The 15,729-nt window shown below is 43.9% G+C and overlaps 1 protein-coding gene across 1 annotated transcript in view; it reads left to right on the top strand.

Moving 5' to 3' along the window:
- The first annotated feature begins 714 nt into the window (after positions 1 to 714).
- TBC1D8B (TBC1 domain family member 8B) overlaps positions 715 to 15,729 on the top strand; it is a 98,353-nt gene continuing 83,338 nt past the window's right edge. The window contains exons 1-2 of the mRNA XM_040323819.1: positions 715 to 905; positions 10,506 to 10,616. Of these exons, the coding sequence (XP_040179753.1) occupies positions 779 to 905; positions 10,506 to 10,616 (238 nt within the window). The 5' untranslated portion in view covers positions 715 to 778. The remainder of the gene's footprint in view (positions 906 to 10,505; positions 10,617 to 15,729) is intronic.

The following is a 15,729-nucleotide window of genomic DNA, read 5'->3' as shown; positions in this document are numbered from 1 at the left end:
TTCCTCAGGGTACTCCGGTATCCTCCCACACTCCAAAGACATGCTGGTAGGTAAATTGGATCTCATCCAAAATTGGCCCAGTATATATGTGTGTATGACTGTGTGTCCCTAGCGTGTCATGATCCTACGGGGTAAAAATTACCGCACCAACCAAGCAGATACTGGCTGGAAAAAGCGCCCAGAGGCGATTCAGTTCGCATGCGTTGCGCTATACAAGTCATTCATTCATCAGTGTGATTTGGATCTCTGATTTCATTACACAATACACACTACGCTTTAATTAGAACAATTCTAAAAGTGAAAAATCAAGTCATTACACTCATATGAATGCATGCATAAGTGATCATATAACCGCTGCATAAGAGCTGGGGGAAGAAACAGCATCACACTGATCTTCCCAGTGAATAGCTGTGCAGGACAAGCCTGATACGCCATGCTACAGGAAGGGGGGTGACATGCCAAGAAGAGTGAATGGCTTCAGACACACCCACTAATAGCAGACAGACGTTCTCAGTGATGTGGACCAACTCTCTATCCATACACCCCCATATTATATATATATAGCACCTGACTGTCCCAGCTTCCTATACATCTGTGTGGTGGTGTTCCCTGCCCCGCCCCCTCCCGCACGGCCCCGCCCCCAGCTCCCGCACGGCTCCATTGAATTCCTCGGCTCGCTGACAGTTCTCGGCGGACGGTCACGTGGCACGGCGATGGTCGGGTCACATGACCGTGACGTCAGGTGTTGGAAGTAGTTGCTACGTACAGTACAGGCAAGATGTGGCTGAGACCGGAGGAGGTTCTGCTGAAGAACGCCTGGAAGCTGTGGGTGACCGAGACCTCCAACCCGTACTTCGTGCTGCAGAGGAGACGGGGCTACGGGGAGGACGGAGGGGGGCTCACAGGTACTCCATCTCCACATCTGGCGGGCTGGGTGACCGGCTGCTGACGTGGTGACTGAGCTGTGCACGTCTCTCATTACCGCCCATTGGAAGTTGGTTTCCAGCACACACCTGACTGTCCATGTCATCATATAGTCCTCATTCTATTCATGTGACCACCATAGTGTGTATTATGCATGGCCTTGTATGACTCTTCCTGTGGGGGGAGGGATAGGGACTGACATTGCACCCTTCCCTCCCCATCATTCTGGTTACCTGCAGTGTCACTGACCCACAACCAGCATGAGGATGGGGGAGGGGGATCCAGTCACAATCACTCACCGATCAGCCAGAACTTTATGACAAAGCTGACATGCAAATATGTAACCAAAGGAACATATGTTCTCTGCTCAGCTACACAAATACTGTATAGAGGGAACGCCATGCAACTGGCAATGAAGTGGCAGTAGACCTGCGGCAGGCGATCCGCAGTTTAATGTAAATATTTGATCAGCCCATAACTGTCAGATTTGTGGCTGCACAGAGAGAACACAATCTAGTTGGCAATGAAGTGTCAGTAAATCCCGGGAAGGGGATCAGCAGCGCAAAGTGGCCAAGCAATTGGGAAATGTCAGTTTGTAGCTAAATAAAACCGCACTTACAGGAACTTGCATTTAGTGATTGTAAACAATAACCTTGTAAAACAACCCATTCAGTTTAAAATAGAAATAAAAGGAAAAACATTTTTGTATAGATTTAAAAAGTCATTATAATTACTCCCCCCCCCCCCACACACTTTTTTTTTTTTTATAAGTGATCACATTCCCTGTTTTCAGCTTCATAAGAGTTGGGGGAGGAGAAGCAGCAGGACACTGAGCTTCCCAGTAAATGGCTGTGCATCGGGGCGTATCGAGAAGTGTGATCATTGAAGGAGAGCACACTGAGTTCCCAGCATAGCTAGAGAACTGTCCATAGTGTGCTCTCCTGCTTAGTGTGGCCAGTTTTTACTAGGAAAGCAAAGGGGCTGGCAGAACACCAATAATTTAACATTAAGGAAGCCATACAAAGGGAACGGGATGCTTTCTCATACAAGTATAGCAGGCACATATTTTAGGAGTATGAAGTGTTATGGTAACAAACTCTTTAAAGCAGGCATGTCCAAAGTCTGGCCCGCGGGCCAATCGCGGCCCGTGTTCCGGGTTTGAATGGCCCACCTGGTTATTTGGACATATGTATCATTTGTGGCCCCCAGATGATCTCCCAGGGCCACAAAAGATGTATATGCACACAGGAGAATTTTCTGTTTATGCTCAGCCTCTGTATTAGGAAGTTCCGTCTCCGGCGCTGCCGTTGGACAGCTGTTCTGTCCATCAAAAGAGACGGGACTTTCTATTAAAGAGGCCGCTGTGTAAACAGGAGATTCTCCTGTAGGTAATCTTTGGCGCTCGTGAGTGCATTCCTGGCAATGGTGAGTGTATTCCTGGCAATGGTGGGTGCTGCATTCCTGGCAATGGTGGGTGCTGCATTCCTGGCAATTGTGAGTTTTGCATTCCTGGCAATGGTGGGTGCTGCATTCCTGGCAATGGTGGGTGCTGCATTCCTGGCAATGGTGAGTGCTGCATTCCTGGCAATGGTGAGTGTATTCTTGGCAATGGTGGGTGCTGCATTCCTGGCAATGGTGGGTGCTGCATTCCTGGCAATGGTGAGTGCTGCATTCCTGGCAATGGTGAGTGTATTCTTGGCAATGGTGGGTGCTGCATTCCTGGCAATGGTGGGTGCTGCATTCCTGGCAATGGTGGGTGCTGCATTCCTGGCAATGGTGAGTGTATTCTTGGTAATGGTGGGTGCTGCATTCATGGCAATGGTGGGTCTGCAGATGGGTACTTGTGAGGCTGCAAATGGGCACTGACCCTTATTTTGCATCACAGTTCTTTATTTGATTATTTTTTTCCTGAAACTTCGCTCTTAAAGTGAAGGTGCATGTTATACGTTCACTTTATCAAATCTGGCCCTCTGAAAAAAGTTTGAACACCCCTGCTCTAAAGCAAGTCCAAGCAATGGTGAGTGTAAGGCATCAAGTTAGAGAAGGTTGCACTGTAATTCAGAGATCTGGGAAGGATCCAAAGCAGCTTGTAAAAGGTAAACAGAGCCCTGAATTTGTACACTGTAACAAATGTTATTTGTAAACATATCCTCACTTACATCAACACAAATAACCAGCAGCTTCCAGAGTGGCAGAGTAATTCCATACACAACGTGGGGGTTGGTTTATTAAAACTGGAGAGTGTAAAATCTGGTGCAGCTGTGCATGGTAGCCAGTCGGCTTCTACCTCCCAACTAACTTGTCTGGTAAAGCGGAGTTCCACCCAAAAGTAGAAGCTCCGCTTGTTTGCTTCCTCCCCCTCTGTTGCCACCTTTTGGGGGGGGGGGGGGCAGTACCTGTTTTAAGCTGCAAAGGCAGTGGAGGAGAGGATACATATACATATGTTGCAATGCATTGCAAAAATTATGCTATGAGGTTGAAAGGGTTAAAACAGGTGGTCAAGAGGCACTATAGTGACTCCTCACCACCCGAAGAGTGTTTCAATGTGGTTGGCTCTTCCGAGGACTTTGCAAGTGTAAATGGGGCCTTAATGTTTTCATAGCACAGGGTGTGAAAAGGGTTAAAAAAAACAGGTATTACAGAGTCTGTTGCCGGAAGGGCTTGTAAATACGTAATAGACTGTCATTTTAGTCGCTCAGTCTTATTAACGGCTTTCATGGCTGTGTTACAGTTGGATTGAAGTAAACACAATTGCCAGTACAGTATGTAGTGTTGCTTCAATTTATTTTAGTAGAAGAAGCTTTATATATATATATATATATATATATATATATAATCTCCTACTTTCTTATAGCATTTTTTTGGTGCACAGCCTGCAGTGTACATTTTCAGGCCACTCCCAGCTGTAAGATACTGAAAATAAAGCTGAATATCAGGATACCATAGGGACCCGCATGTATAAGTAGCAATGGTGGAAAGGGAAGACATCAGATGCAAAATAAGAAGCTGCGCAGATGGCAGAGGTGGTAACGGAAAACATAGACCTGTCATCGCTTGAAGAGGATAAACTAAGGCCCCAGTCACACTTGAATGGAGTGTTTTTTTGGTCATTTGAGGGACTTTTGTTTGAGAGTTCATACAGGCATTTTTACATGATTCAGGCGTGAGCGCGCACAATTAAATATAATGGAAATCCTGATATTGTGATGTACTTCTGGTGAAGCTTTAAATTGCTTAAGTGTGAAATTGCATGTCAATCGCTGCAAAGTGCATGTTTGGATGCCATTATATTGGTTGTCACGTGACAGGACAGGATCACGTGGAAAACCGCGCCTTTAAAAACCGTATGAAGTGTGGTATGAATTGGCTGGCCCTGCGACATGCAGAATCACGTGAAAATCGTACTTTGAAAATCACGTTGTGAAAACGATTTTCCCCTCCCTATTGGTTATGTGAACGGGGCCAGCAGAGAGGAGAAAAGAGATACCCGACTCATCTAGGAGTGTACATTTTGTTTTTTGTGTAAACCCCACACTTCTTTTTGAAGAATTGCAAACATTTTATGTTGCATTTAATTTGAGAAGATTGCTACTAATGTTGCAGCTGGACACATACATAACCATTTGGAGAAACAGTTTTTTAATGAATATTTGTATGGTGGAAGAGACTATTATATTTGTATTTATTTTTGGGTTTGGGAAATATTGTTCTTAAAGGGATGCTAGTCTTCTTTTTTTGTTTGTTTTTATTCTTTGCTTAAAAATAACACACGTTATACTTAACTCCTCTGTTGCAGTGGTTTTGCACAGAGCAGCCTGGATCCTCCTCCTCTTCGGTGCTCCTGGCCTCTCCCTCCTGTCGAGTGCCCCACACAATGAGAAGCTTTCTAAGGGGGCACCCGAGCCGAGCTGCAGCTTCGTGTGTACATTCAGACACGGAGCCCCAGTTTGGCCCCCGCCCCCTCTCTTCTGATTGGCTAACTTAATTTGATAGCAGTGGGAGCCAAGGGCGCTGCTGCTGTGTCTCAGTCAATCAGGAGGGAGAGTCCCAGACGGCTAACGCACTTGTGGAAATCACTGGATAGAGAGGGAGCTCAGGTAAGTATTAAGGGGTGCTAGGGGGGGCTGCTGCACGCAGAAAGTTTTTTTATCTTAATGCATAGAATGCATTAAGATAAAAAACCTTCTGCCTTTGCAACAACTTTAATGTTGCATGTTAAATTGATACTAAACAATATCTATATTCTCCAAAAGCAATCCATACACATCCACTACTTTAAAGTGGTTGTAAAGGCTCAATGTGTTTTACCTTCATGCATTTTATGCAACAAGGTGAACCTTCTGCGTTAGCTCCCACTACTGTCAATCGCAGCCAGTGTGACAATGAGGAGAGAGCTGGGGCGGTGCTGAGCCGCACTCTTTGTCTGAATGGACAGACGGAGCAGCAGCTCAGGAGTGAGTCTGCGCTGGTGCCCCCATAGCAAGCTTCTTGCAGGATGGAGAGGCTAGAAGTGCTGCTGGCAAAACCAAATGCACAAAGCAGGTAAGTATAACATGTTTGTTACAGTATTTTAAAAGAAAAATAGTAAGCCTTTAATATCCCTTTAACCACTTCCTTACTGGGCACGTATACCCCTTCCTGACCAGGTGAAATTTCAGCTTCTGGCACTGCGTCGCTTTAACTGACAATTGCGCGGTCGTGCGATGTGGCTCCCAAACAAAATTGGCGTCCTTTTTTCCCCACAAATAGAGCTTTCTTTTGGTGGTATTTGATCACCTCTGCGGTTTTTATTTTTTGCGCCATAAACAAAAAAAGAGTGACAATTTTGAAAAAAAGTCAATATTTTTTACTTGTTACTATAATAAATATTCCATTTTTTTTCTCAGTTTAGGCCGATACGAATTCTTCTACATATTTTTGGTAAAAAAAAAAAATCGCAATAAGCGACTGGTTTGCGCAAAAGTTATAGCGCTTACAAAATAGGGGACAGAATTATTATTCATTTTTATTATAATTTTTTTTTTACTAGTAATGGCGGCGATCTGCGATTTTTATTGGGACTGCGACGTTATGGCGGACACTTTTGACACATTTTTGGCGCCATTCACATTTATACTGCGATCAGTGCTATAAAAATGCACCGATTACTGTATAAATGTGACTGGCAGTGAAGGGGTTAACACTAGGGGGGCATGGAAGGGGTTAAATGTATTCCCTGGGTGTGTTCTAACTGTGGGGGGTGACTGGGGGAGGTGACCGATGCTGTGTCCCTCTGTACAAGAGACACAGATCGGTCTCCTCTCTTTACACACAGAGCTCCACGTCTTGTCCCTGTAGCCGCCGATCGCGAGTGCCTGGCGGACATCGCGGCCGCCAGGCACGCGCATCGGTATCTCAGGAATGCGGCGGGCACGCGCGCGCCGCCGGCGGCACGCGCGCGCCCTCTAGTGGCCTGGAAGAGCGGAGGACGCATATATGCGTCCTGTTAGAGATTTAGAACCACCCTGCGGCCGCACATATTCGTACGGCCGTCGGGAAGTGGTTAATAGTCCTGTAATCTATTTTTCATGAACTAGTTATTTACTGTTTTCATCTCCATGAGCTCCTGAACTTGTTCCCTTCAATTCCTCATTTTTTTTTGGAACAAGCAGTACATGTTAGTTGTGGTCATGTGTACTTCTCTATACACATTAAAAATCTCATATGCCATCCTAGAAGAGAGGGTGTCTACATTTCTACATACAGTGGGATCATGGAGAACAAATGCAGCCACCCTCTTAAAAAGGTGCTGAAGGTATGAAGGTAAAAAAAACTATGCGCAGCAGCCCCAGCCCCCCCCCCCATCCTTACCTGAGCCCCCTCCAATCCCGCAATGTTCATGATAGCCTTGGCTGTATAGACACTCTCCCTCCTCATTAGCTGAGACAGGAGTGGTAGTCCATTGGCTCCCTGTCAATCTCAGCCAGTGAGCCAATGAGGAGAGAGCGGGAGGTGAACCCGAGCCGTGGCTCTATGTTGAATTTTGAAAATAATGAAGCTTTAATATTACTTTAACATTAAGTCAGATTAGAACAGTAACAACAAAAGAGATTTGAAGGCAGCTGAGAGCAATAAAAGGTACTTTGAGTTAAGAACACACACTTGAATAGAATTTGTATTTTTTCAGTGTCACTATAAGGAATATGATGTTAAAGAGGACTGATTTCAAGTCACTTATGGAAAAAATAAAAGTCAGCAGCAACAAAAACTGTAGCTGCTGACTTTTAAAAAACAGCCAGTCACCTGTCCCAGGATCCAGTGGTGTGCTTACCCCAGTCGTTCTCACCCGCTGTCTTCGGTCACCCGGCTGTGGCAGCTTCCGGCTTCACAGCCAGATGCCCACTGCACATCGTGAAAAGTGAATGCAGTCTTCTGGGTGTTCCAGGAGACTTCAGGGAGGTGGGAAAACTTCTGTTCCCGAGCGCCTCGGAATGGAAGTGGGTTGAGCTTGAGTTATGTTTTTTACTTATTTTATCTTTTATGTAAATTATGGTGGTATTGCACTTCACAAAGTAGCATTTGAAAGTGAGAAAAATAAGGAAACAGCGTGAATTACTGTGAACATGCAAAGATATTCATGATTGCATGTGATTATGATTACTTTATCACAAAATAGTGACAAGGGATGCTTGTGATATTTTCTCATCCCAGCCGACACATGGGGGTGTCTTTATTTCCATTGTAAGATGGGTGGGTGGTTCATGTTTAGAGTACAGGCTGGCATGTGTTGTGTCTACAGAGATACAGAAACAGTAGGGCTCTGGTGGTGTTTGGCAGGCATGAAAAGATGGCGTGCCAGCTTTGCTGTGGCATATTTTTTTTAATACAAAATTGACTCATTTGTATTAAATGCCTCTCTGTTAGAGAACACATTTCTTTCCTGCCGTTACAATGCCGCTTAACTACATTGAAAGTTCTAGCTGTAAAAATTGGCAAAATAACTTTTTAAATTGCCGCACTTTGTAGTATTTCTCTCAGTGGCAGCTGGTGAAGTTTTAGGATGGGGGGGCAGAACCCGCCCCTTCTTTTTGACTACTCTCAGTTCTCATAAGCCCCACCCTGTTCCCTGTATGCCACTAGCTTCCACCCATAGTGTCAGGAGTATACAGCCCCAGCATCACAGGACAGAGTATACAGCCCCAGCATCACAGGACAGAGTATACAGCCCCAGCATCACAGGACAGAGTATACAGCCCCAGGATCACAGGACAAGAGTATACAGCCCCAGCATCACAGGACAGAGTATACAGAATATTTGTTACAAAAGTAGTGATCTCCACCTTTAGTGTTATGATACAATGTTGCCATTTGGCTGTGGAAAGCAGTCTGCTTTTGTTTTTTTAGTTTTTTAATAAGGATCTGTAATCCTTTGCTGTTGTAGGGGATGTCAGTAACTGTCTTTCAAGCTCTGTACAGACGTCTGGGAAAAGCCATCAATTTATTTGTGTTTTTCTGGGGGAGTGGAGTGTTTTTTTTGAAAAATTTAATTATATAGCTAATAGCAGAAGAGAACATTTCATAGAGAAAATCTTAAAAAAAAAAAAAAAAGTAAAAATGAAGCTGTGTGCACAACGATCATGCCTTGTACACACGATCGGTTTTCCCGACGGTAAAAAGTCTGCCGGGAAAACCGAGAACCTGCTCGGTAGCTTTTTCCCCCTACACACGGCCGTTTTCATGGCAGGAAAACTGCCATGAGAGCTTAGGTCGGGAAACCCGGCCGTGTGTATGCGCCACCGCAGGCTTTCCCCATAGAAAAACTGCCAGCTTAAAAAACGCTGGGAATCCCAGCAGGAAAAAATGTTCTCATTTTTCCCGCCAGGATTCTCAGCGGTTTTCCTGTCTGGAAAACTGCCATGGATTTCCCGCCAGGATTCCCAGCGGTTTTCCCGACAGGAAAACTGGTCGTGTGTACGAGGCATCAGGTATATTTCCCTGACTTCAAGACAGTGCTGAGCTGAAAATATATTTTTATTGGGTTCAAGCATGCCTGCCTTATCCTGCTTCTGCACTTTGCTATTGGCCAAGTCCTAATCGTGATGGGCTGATAGGAATGCATCTTATATCTGTGAGCACCAGTAGATTGTGCTACAAGTTTAAATACAATGTTCAAAGGGAACAATATATATATTTTTAATAAACTTTCTTTTTGTTAAACAAGTTTAGAATAAAATAAAATAAATATATATATATTTTTTTTTCAATCAAATAACACAAATTACTCCAAATTTGTTAAGTGATTTACTGCTATACCATTAATTGAGTAGCAGGTCTAATTCACCCTCTTACTATTCAGGTGTATTCACACAGCTAAATGAATCAGAAGAGGGACAGGCCTTTCTTCATCTGCTAGCTCATATGGTCTGTATGCGTTTCATTTAGAAATGGTTTACTATAATGCAGGCAGGGCCAGTCCTTCTTATTAGATGCCAACCAAAAATCTGTCAAGTAATAACCCTGCAGTAAATGTTTATTGTAAACTAAGTTATATAAAATTGTTATAGGAACCCCTTTTTACAGTTATGTGTACTTTTTATAAAAACAATAATAATTGAATGTTCTTTGGTAACTTTTCTACATAATAAAAGTTGTTTTATTGTTACTGGTCCTTTAAAACGGTAGTAAAATTTTAAGAAAAAAAAAGTTTCCACCTGCAAAGCAATATCATTATGTGCTAGTATGCACTGCATACTAGCACATTGTGAAAGACTTGCCTTAAAACGAAGCCCTTCCAACGGCCTGCTGTCACCTCTGCATATTTTTTTTCCATCTTCACCCGGTCTTTCTTCTGGGTTTGGGGACTCTGGCCTTTTGATTGGCCAAGCCACGATGACAGCATGCGCGGAAGTCATAGCTGCAGCCCATAACTCCGAAGGAGCAGCACGGGTAGGCTGTTCCTTCGAAGCGCATGCGATCGTGACGTAACCGGCTGCTGCTTGCTAGAATAGCTCCGAAACTGTTCACATTTAGGAGATATTCATTTTACTTAGAGGTGAGCTTTATTCTAATCTTACCTGTAGGTAAACATAACAAAAAAGAGTTTACTACCACTTTAAAGGCAAAGTAGGGATGAAACTCATTTGGCCATACTTTTCCTGTGAGTAAAGGGGGTTCACTTAGTTCTGCACTGCTGTGACTCGGCCAACAGCGAGCTTTAGAAGAGAGCTGGTCCAGGCTCTGCAGGGATCCTGACAATCATGTTGGGATCCACCCAGATGCCTGACCAGCAGCTGGCTCGGCCCCTTAGTGCGACTCGAAAAACCTGAGCCAGCTGCTTCCAGCCCGTTTACAGGCTGGCAGTCTAGTGGGGGGGGGGGGGGCAGAGCACAGAGCGGTTGATGCTACATCCCCCTAGGTGGGTATGTGTGTTTTTTTTTTTTTTTTGTTTTTTTTTAAACCCTGCACTTTTCTTATAAATATACTTTTAGGTACACCCTTTCATGAAATGATGTTTATACTTGAAGCAGTTTTTAGTTTAATCTTTTAACGTGGTTCTGACTAGCTCTAAGAATTAATAGGTTGCTTTTTTTTCATCCACCTAGGTCTTCTTGTGGGAACTCTTGATGCAGTTTTAGATTCAACTGCTAAAGTAGCACCATTCAGGATTCTTCACCAAACCCCCGACTCTCAGGTCTACTGGTCCATTGCTTGTGGTGAGTACATGTCTGCGTCATGTCAGGAGAGAAGTATGAAGACTGCAATCACTGACTTCTTTCTATAAAGGCTGGTTGCCTAGCTGTCCTGTTGACCCCTGGCTGAATAACCTTCGAGTCTCTTTCTCAAATATCTTGAGTCACTGACCATGAATAAATTTGCAGATGTGGGGTTTTCACTTCACTTGCTGCATGTTTGTTTCAGGTCAGTGACTTAAGTTTAAAAAGGATTTCGCAAAATGACAAGGTCACTGTGTTTAGTAAAGTGTGAGACCCCTGGATCACTTATCTTACGACAACATACTGATCTGGGCTAACATTAGGAGATCTTTGTTGAGGTAGGGGTGCACCCCTTCTTCTTCCTTCTCTTTTCTTCTCTTTTTCTTTTTTTTTCTTTTCTATTTTCACTTGTCTCTGTCCTCTTATTGAATTAGCTATTGTTTGTTATTGTCTGCTGGCTCCTTGGGACTAGTATGTGCTCCAGCTAGGATGCCCTGAGTTGGGTCTGCTTTGGATCTTGTTGGGCGAAAGATGTAAGAAGAGTACCCAAGGGAATAATGTGTGCTGATGATGCGTTTGTATTCGCCATAACTTACTTAACTTACAGGAGAGTCAGGACGCTCTCTGCGTTGCAGATAGAGAAAGGAGCTGTGTGTTAGTGGGCGTCCTGACTCTCCTATAGTCCAAGGCAGGGGGCGAGCACGACACTCCACACCAGGGAGAAAGCCTTGCATTACTGTGTGGAGTTACAGACAGAAGAACAGGAAGTGAGGATTTCTCAGAAGAAATAAGGAAATTTAAAAGCAAAATTGAAGGATGAGGTAAGTGAAGGAGGACTGCACTAAGGTAAAGGAAGCTATTTAGGAAAAAAAATGCTACCTTTATAACCCCTTTAATGGTGCATCCAAAAAACATTCTCTAATATAGGCAGACAAACTAAAAGTCCCCCCTTGCTGTGCGGCTGCTCCCACACTTCAAGGTTTAATTGCTTGTTTAGTTTGGGGAGACATAAGCGCACTTTTACTCACCTGATCCCCCACTCCCCCAACAAATGGTTCTCCTGTCTTCTCCAGAAAAGGACTGTCCCTCGGTGTGTCCCCCCCCCCCCCGTTCATGGAAGTCTACGGTCCCGGTGATCTGCCGATATGGTTCCGGCTATCGTGAAAGTTCCTGCGCAGGCGCAATCTGATCTGCCGATATGGTTCCGGCTAACGAGAAAGTTCCTTTAAGGACTGCGCAGGCGGAAACTTGCCGACGGAAATCTCCGAACCTTGGCCGGCATCCAGGGCGACGTGGATTTCGAGGAAAGTGGCCAGTCGGCCTCACGTCCTCGCTTCGCTCGGATGGCTCGCTCCGCTCGCTCGGACTCCTGGCTCTTTTTTTAACATCCTCCAATCCACGGGGATGCTAAAGAATGAGCCTGGATGCCGGGCAAGGTTCGGTGATTTCCATCGGCAAGTTTGCGCCTGCGCAGTCCTTGATGGAACTTTGCCGTTAGGGGAACCTTAAGGACAAGTCACCGGCATTGGTCTTGATGACATCATAGGAACCGCCAAAGCACAGCCGAGCCTGTGGGAGTGACGGATCAGGTAAGTAACGCTGCCTCCCCCCAAGGATCGGCTTTAATTATTTCTAAATTATGTTTATTTGGAGTTTTCTTCCTTTTGTTACATGAAAGCAACAGCATTGATGACAGTTAATTTTGACTGTCAGTTAATGCTAGGTTTACTTAACTAACTAACACAGTACTTCCTTCTCCTGTAAAGTACACAGCAGACATAACAGATTGTGTTTCTGTTGAATAGTTGAGTCACTCTCAGTAAATATTGGAAAAGCCTTTGCAGCTTTTATACATTATTAATGTTTGATGCCACTGTGTGATTCTGTAGCAGGGAGAATTTCAATTCTCTTTAGAAGTAAAATAAATGATACTTTTAAGAGGGGGCAGTGAGACTCTCCAGTAACTTGGAAGATTGGGCAGAGCACCCAATGGCAGCCAGCAAGTTTTCATGACAGGTTTCCTTTCTATTTGGTAGAAAAAAAGTTTAGCATTATAGTAATCATGATGTGGCACCTGAACGGCAAAGATATGATGATCTTAAAACACAATTGTATATAAAAAAGCTTTTTTTATCACAGCCCTCTGACCTCTTTGTTCTGTAACACAGAGGCGTGTCTTCTAATGGATATCCCATTACCAGAAAAAAAAACCCACTGTATTGCATAAAGATCATGGCTCAGTTCTTAAAGAGGAACTCATAGGACTCAACTAATGGTGGGGGTGGGGTCAGGGGGGATGCTACAACATTTTTTTTTTTAGCTGCCCAGAGTTTGAAGGAAATTAGTCCTGCCATGAACATGGGGGTTGCCATTGCAATTTTTTTCTGATCTGATATTTGCTTGATTGCACTTTACCCTGTGGCTTCAAGTGTAATGGCAAAACATATCTGTTTTCATTTTGGATAGAGTAATGGAGGGTTATAACCCCTGACAGTTTTTTTTTCTTTTTGACATCTGTGTACCATTGGGGATATCCCTTCGCTTCCTGTCCCATAGCTAAAACAAAAAGCGAGAGGGAGTCCCAGTGTCCCACCAAGGTCACCAGAACTGGAAGATTTTCCCTCTATTACTGTTCTAATGTCAACCCAAAATTTGGGAATTTTTTACTTTCACTTTCGATGATTGCAGTGAACAGGACAAATATAAAGAGAGAATACCCCTAACCGGGACACAGCATTTTTAAAAACTGAGAGGTGTTGTAATCCTTTTCCGCTCTATCCAAAACCTACAAAAAAAAGAACAGAACAACAGACACATAATAAAAAAGCAATAAGGACTTTTTCTTCCACTCTCAAGTGATCTGTGTCAGTGAGTAATCTTTGTAGAATCAATATAGAAATTTTCCCTTCAAGGAAACATGATCCCTCCAGAGACAAACAATCAGATGGAATACCCTTACCGAATAGGGTGGACCCAAACTACACCGTACGGTGGTGGGTCATACATGCGTGGAGGGCAGATTGCCCGATCTGGTCACTTCTGTTGTAACGCTCACTGCTTCTATTGGACTGGTGATCTTCTCGACAGAAGACTGTATGAATCAAGTTCCAGGTGACTCACTCCGCTCCAACTCCAGGTGAGAATAGTGGGTAAAGCAAAATCAGCTAGTAATAGACCCGATGGACTCCAAGCATGAGGGAAAAATAGGAAAAACTAGGAGAACGACTCATCATAGTGTAAAAAAAGCTTAAAATGTAATTCTTGAAATACAAAAGTCCAGACATTAAATCAGAAAAATGTCAAATTAAAAATAAATTATAAAAAATCTCATCTTAAAACACTGCATCCAAAAATAAAGGTAAATGTCATCAATTCATACACTATTTGCGCAGTATGGAAGTGGTGTGAAAACAATGTATGTGCCGACCAGTTTCGCCTGAAAAGACTTCAACAGGGGCATACATGAATTAATGCTCAAGCGCTAAATGCACCTTTTAGCAGCTTTTGGTAGTGTCGAGCATTTTTTTCTGCCTAAACTCTGCTGCTCCTGGACACACTGGCAGTGGGATTTTTTTCCTACTTCAAAACTCTCCTGCCACTAAGAGCTGCTAAAAGTCTATGTGTGCATGGACATATAGGCTAACATGCAGGGGTATTTAGAGGCAGGGAAAAAAAACGCTGGACGCCCCTAGGAGCAGCTGTAAAAACTTCCTATGTGCATGAGGCCTTAAAGGAAACTTTATCTAGAATTGAACTGTTAGATTAGGGCAGGGGTGGCCAACCAGTGGCTCGGGGGCCACATGTGGCCCGCGGAGCCCTCTGATGTGGCCCGCGACCTCTTGCTCTGGAATGGCGGTTTGGCAAGCCCAGATCGCAGGTTGTCAACGTGCCATACCACAGCATCAGTGTTGTGAATGAAGCCGGTGGTAGGGGAAGAAAGTGGCTGCGGAGCAAAGCGCCATAAGCCGATGCTTCCTCTACAGCGCCAGATTTTGCCACAGGGGGAGTCTATGGCAAAGTGCAGCTAACCCGCAGGATAGACACAGGTGCACTACAATGCACCCGCAGTGTGGGTAAACCGCAGCATATCAGTGTGAAAGCAGTCTTAGGCCCTTTTCATCAGCCCGACCAAATGGGTCCTTCAATTCACCTCTATAGAGCTACAGGTGTCTGTTTTATGCCCACCTACCTCCAATCCAAAAAACAGAAGGGAATTTGTCCCCTTCCATCTGGGTGGATCGGAGAGCCTATAGAGTAGCCGTGACCTGTCATCTGCCTGCTCCGCTCATAATGGCCCGCGATTGGTTACCAAGTTGCTTAAGTGGCCCTTGCTCTTCAAAAGTTTGGGCACCCCTGGATTAGGGGAACAGTTTAATTTATGCTGAACTGACAAGAGTTGATGAAGGACACATAATGTCTCACAAACATTCCTTATTATTTTTGTAATTCGCCTCTCCCTTTTTTTTTTAATGAGTATGTGCTTAGTGTTTTCCTGCTCTACCCGGTATGTGCCATTACGCTCAGGCACACAGCACCTTTTAAAACTGTTTGTAAGTTCACAATTAAAATAAATGTTTACTTGTTAGAGTAGATGCATGCATGGTCCCTATAATGTTGTATTACAGAATACACATTTCAAAATGGTTCAGATGATTACCATGTGACAGGTATACCCCCTGGAAGACACCACAGATGAATATGTATTATGGAGAGATTTAACCTGTTTTGGGCACTGGACATACCACAGGCATCCAAAACAATGTTATCAAAGCACACAGGACATGTAAAGTATGTTCTCTCCTTCTGCTGCTCACCCCTTATCCCCTTTCTCCCCTTTACACTCATCAACTATTTACAACTGTCAAAATGAGTCAGAGTTGTTACATAAATATAGCAGCTGTAATAGTAATAACCTTTTTATACTGAGGCAAGATAGAGAGATATAAAGTTAAGATTGTTTCTTTTGTAGCTATTCAGTTCCATTTATCTGCAGATCAAATGGATGAGCTTTGATCTGCAAATGATTTTAGGTAATCTGCAAATGATTTCAGGTAAAGCAACCTAACAAAAAAAGATAAAACTCCATCCTCCTCCTCTCCTTAACTATTTATTT

Source organism: Rana temporaria, chromosome 9, assembly GCF_905171775.1.
Source record: "Rana temporaria chromosome 9, aRanTem1.1, whole genome shotgun sequence".
Taxonomy (NCBI): Eukaryota; Metazoa; Chordata; class Amphibia; order Anura; family Ranidae; genus Rana; species Rana temporaria.
Note: the sequence above shows the minus strand (reverse complement) of the source record. Positions and strands in the feature narration are given on the sequence as shown.